The sequence below is a fragment of the Octopus bimaculoides genome, chromosome 26, assembly GCF_001194135.2.
Source record: "Octopus bimaculoides isolate UCB-OBI-ISO-001 chromosome 26, ASM119413v2, whole genome shotgun sequence".
Lineage (NCBI taxonomy): Eukaryota > Metazoa > Mollusca > Cephalopoda > Octopoda > Octopodidae > Octopus > Octopus bimaculoides.
The window spans coordinates 19,970,468-19,974,988 of record NC_069006.1 but is presented as its reverse complement, the minus strand read 5'-3'; the positions used below and the strand labels follow the sequence as shown (position 1 = coordinate 19,974,988).

At 38.7% G+C, this 4,521-nt stretch overlaps 1 protein-coding gene across 3 annotated transcripts in view; it reads right to left on the bottom strand.

The window, feature by feature from the left end:
* Positions 1–2,978: 2,978 nt before the first annotated feature.
* Positions 2,979–4,521, bottom strand: part of LOC106868375 (protein DDI1 homolog 2) — an 18,478-nt gene continuing 16,935 nt past the window's right edge. For all 3 annotated transcript variants that reach the window (XM_014913597.2, XM_014913598.2, XM_052976950.1), the window contains 2 exons: positions 4,158–4,344; positions 2,979–3,432 (listed from right to left, as the gene is read on the bottom strand). In XM_014913597.2, the coding sequence (XP_014769083.1) occupies positions 3,173–3,432; positions 4,158–4,344 (447 nt within the window). In that variant the 3' untranslated portion in view covers positions 2,979–3,172. The remainder of the gene's footprint in view (positions 3,433–4,157; positions 4,345–4,521) is intronic.

Here is a 4,521-nt window from a genome sequence, read left to right as displayed (position 1 = left end):
ATCAGAACGGCTGATAACCTAAGTAAATATGTTCCTCATCCTTGATTTCGATTCTTCTTTTAAAAATATCAATTCCTGTGACCTACTTCCGTCTTTCTTTCCAATTTCTTTCACTCTTTCTTTCTTTCTTTTTACCATTTAATTCACGAAACGGGCGCTGGCATGGCTGTGTGGTTAAGACATTCGCTTAGCAACACACGTGGTTTCGGGTTCAGTTTCACTGTGCGGCACCTTGGGCAAGAGCCTTCTACTGAATCCTTCGGGCCGACCAATACCTTGTAAGAGAATTTGGTAGACGGAAACTGTGAGGAATCCAGTTATATATGTGTGTGTGTGTGTGCATTTGCGTTTTTCCTCCACCGCTTCATGACAACCGATGTTAGCTTGTTTACCCTCTTTGTACCTTAGAGATTCGGCAAGTGTGAACGATAGAATAAGTACAGAATTTTAAAAAAAGAGTACTGGAGTCAATTTATTAGACAAAACCCTTCAAGGCGATGCTCCAGTATGGTATAAGGCGCAGGAGTAGCTGTATGGTAAGTAGCTTGCTTACCAACCACATGGTTCCGGGTTCAGTCCCACTGCGTGGCACCTTGGGCAAGTGTCTTCTACTATAGCATCGGGCCGACCAAAGCCTTGTGAATGGATTTGGTAGACGGAAACTGAGAGAAGCCCATCGTGTATATATATATATATGTGTGTGTCCACAATCGCTTGACAACCGATGTTGGTGTGTTTATGTCCCCGTAACGTAGCGGTTCGGCAAAAGTGACTGATGGAATAAGTATTAGGCTTACAAAGGACAAGTCCTCAGGTCGATTGGTTCGACTAAAGGCGGTGCTCCAGCATGGCCACAGTCAAATGACTGAAACAAGCAAAAATATAAAAGATGTATATATACGCGCGCGGCCCGGGACTACAATAGAAGACACTTACTCCAGGTGTGGCGCTGTGGGACTGTACTCAGGACCACGTGTTCGGGAAGGGATGTGGCGTTTATAGCTTTTCCAACGGGCGTAACCGAGACTTCTCGAATTCCGACCAACAACCAAATGGAACATCAACTAAAACTCAATAACGGATCTGCTATTTTTACAAGGGAGATAACTCTATCGATTAAAACCCGCATTATTTTACAGGTGAGACGTAGTTTTATAACCGAGCTGTCACTAGGTTATTATTGTTTAGCTCTTCAGAGGGCAAAACCTATGCTCAAAGGCGTTCCAGTCATGGCCATCCTATTATTCTATATCTAAGACTTCATAAATGCAGATGTGGCTATGTAGTTCAAGAAGTTCGTTTCACATCCATATGGCTTCGAGTTCAGTCCCATTGCGTGGTACCTTGGGCAAATGCTTTCTACCTCGGCTTGTAACTTACCAAATCGTTGTAAGTGGATTTGGTAGACCGAAACGGAAAGAAGCCAATCCTACGTATGTGCATGTGTGCATACATTAAACAGTTGTGGTTAAAAAGTTTGGAACATTTAAAAAAAAAAATCATAATGTTATGCACAATATACACTCCAACCAGTGGCGGCTCGTGCATAGGTACTGCGGAACTGCAGCACCCCCTATATCCACTCGATATTATCGATAACATTCAATATAACGAGTCCTTCTTTCTTTATACTTGTACATTATATAATCCTTAAGCTTAATGTCAGTAACCATCCCCTAGTTGACGAAAAAGATACAAAAATCCTTCTATTGAACTATGTGCTTCACAGTTCCACTGACGCAGTGTTTGGCTGTTGTGTGCATTTCCCCATCTTATTTTGTGATTTGGGGGGAATTCACGGCAGTGTTCAGTGAACAAATTGAACACACTACCCGGCAGTGGCTAAAATGTGAACCGATCAAGTTTATGTATAAATTTTCTTTTTATATGCTTGTTTCCTTTTACACAATATTAAAGCAATAACTAAAAATTTTCTGAAGCATATGGATTCCCATGTGTAGAACACAAATTCGCAAAATATTTTCTGAAAATTTCAAACAATTATAAAAAAAAAAAAAAGTTATATGGGATTATATGGACTGTTTCTACCAAAATTCTGTCAAAAAGGTTTTGCCAATAATTCTCGGAAACCAAGAAATCTGATCCCAAATTTAGAGAACAAGAAACGGTAGCTGGATCTCAGGGGAAATAACTCTTCAAAGATGAAATGAACGCCAGCACTGTCAGTTAATGGTGAAACTAGTAGTTAAGTGAAGTAATGTTTGGGTAGAAATAATGATAGTGTTTGAGTAGAAATAATAATAATAATAATAATATTGTTGGAGTAGAAATAGTAATGGTTTTTAGTACAGACAATGAGTGATCAGGAATGAAAGGATACAGGTGTTGTTATGCCCTAGGTGCAAAGGAAGACTAAGAATGCAATAAATAAATGAATCCTTACAGGTAACATGATAATGAATATTATTACTACTTCTGCTCAAACACTGTACTGATATACCATAGATTGTCAATGAAGAGGAGAGTGTTTGTGAATCAATAAAGCCACTCAATGCAGTATGTAAAGCAAGACTGATGTAGAAACATGAATAATATTAGAAATAATCTAAATACAAAAAAGCTTTCTTCAACAAAATACTTTGATGTAAATGTAGATATACATAAATTGTAAATTTTATGTCAGGACAAACAACACGTGAAAGCCAAGTTTTGGACAGTAACAACTCTTAATAAAAGATATGAGAGCAAAATTAAAGAACAGATATTGGTAGGTTGAGTGGAAACAGCAACAGATGAGGAGTTTAAAATGATACAAAAACAGGAAAATATACAATTGTAAGTTAATGTGACATAATAGAGAAAGAAAGCCGACGAAATGACAGCGTTTGTCATCAAACTATGAAACAACTGTTACCATCAAGCCAGATGCAGGCAGTTGTTTCAATGTTAGTTAGTTTCATCAGTTCTGTTGATAACAATTCTTAATTGGAAGGCAAAATAAAATGTCTACAACTGAATTACAGTAGAATATTTAATCTCTTCAGTTGTTTACATTTGAAATTCAATGAGATTAGATTAATGAAGACGTGTTTATATGTTTATGGCTGTGATTTGGAAAAAAAAAAAAAAGACAATGGCCACCTGTTTAAAGTTACGATATGACTGTTCACAAAATGTCACCCATCAAAATTACGACCCGCATCCCCCCAGCTCAAGGCATTTGTAAAGATTTAGCCAACAACGCTGCCAAGGCCTGGTCGACATCTCCGTTCGATCGATGCAGTTCATCTAGAACCTGTTGTCTTTCGAATCCGTAGGACATGAGTCGCAGCATGGCTTCCTCTGAGAATGTTTGTGGTGGAGAGGTTGGGGGAATGTGAGGAGGAGATGAAACTGTGGCTGTTGGTTTGGAGCCTGAGATAGCAGTGGATGTGGAGGTCAGCTTACGACTAGAAACCATCACGTGTTTTGCTGAAATTAAAATAAACAGAATCTCAGAAGAAAAAGAAAGAAAGAGAACCCTCGTCAAAATAATTGTTTATTATTAACCACCCAATCTCCATTTTCTTTTTCTTCTTTTATACAAATATAAACTATATGGTTTTATATATATATTTATTATTTTAAGGAAATCACTTCTCTAAAAATATTAGGTATTGAACCAGTATTTCCTTGGATGACACCATCCCTTCATGAGGCTAACATAGCCTCTAATCATGCATATATCATCATCATCATTGTTTAACATCCACCTTCCATGCTAGCATGGGTTGGACTGTTTGACTGAGGACTGGCGAACCAGATGGCTGCACCAGGGTCCAATCTGATCTGGCAGAGTTTCTATAGCTGGATGCCTTTTCTAATGCCAACCACTTTACAGTGTATGCTGAGTGCTTTTTAACATGCCACTGACATTAGAGCTTTTTATATGGCACTGGATATGCCCTCACCACACACACACAGAAGATTCTTTCAGTTTCTGTCTACCAAATCCCCTCACAAAGATTTTGGTTGGCCTGGAGCTCTTAGTAGAAGACACTCCCTAAAGATGCCATACAGTGGGACTGAACCCAATACATTGCCATTGGGAAGCAAAACTCTTAATGACAGCCAAGCCTTCAAGTTACAGGAAGTTCAGCATTAACATCACAATGTTGCCATTAACACATTATTACGATGGGGAGGGATAACCTTACCTGAGGCCTCTTCAGCAGATCGTGCCAGAGCTTCAGCTAATTGTTGATCCTCACTTTCTATACTTGATGAAGGTCTCTGTAACAGGTTTAACCGTGCATGTTCAGGAAGCTCAGATTCACTGAGGAATGGGGTTTCTGTACCTGTTGTGCCAATCACTAACACATTTCGTTTTAAATCTATTGAACACTGGAAAGAGAACAAAAAAAAAAACAATAAAAATATAAAGAAAATAATACTTCAGGTTATGTGAGTAAGAAATTTGTTTTCTACCCACATGGTTTTGGGTTCAGTACTATTGCACAGCACCTTGGGCAAGGGTCTTCTATAGCCTCACTCAGGCTTACGTGATTTCTATGAGCATTT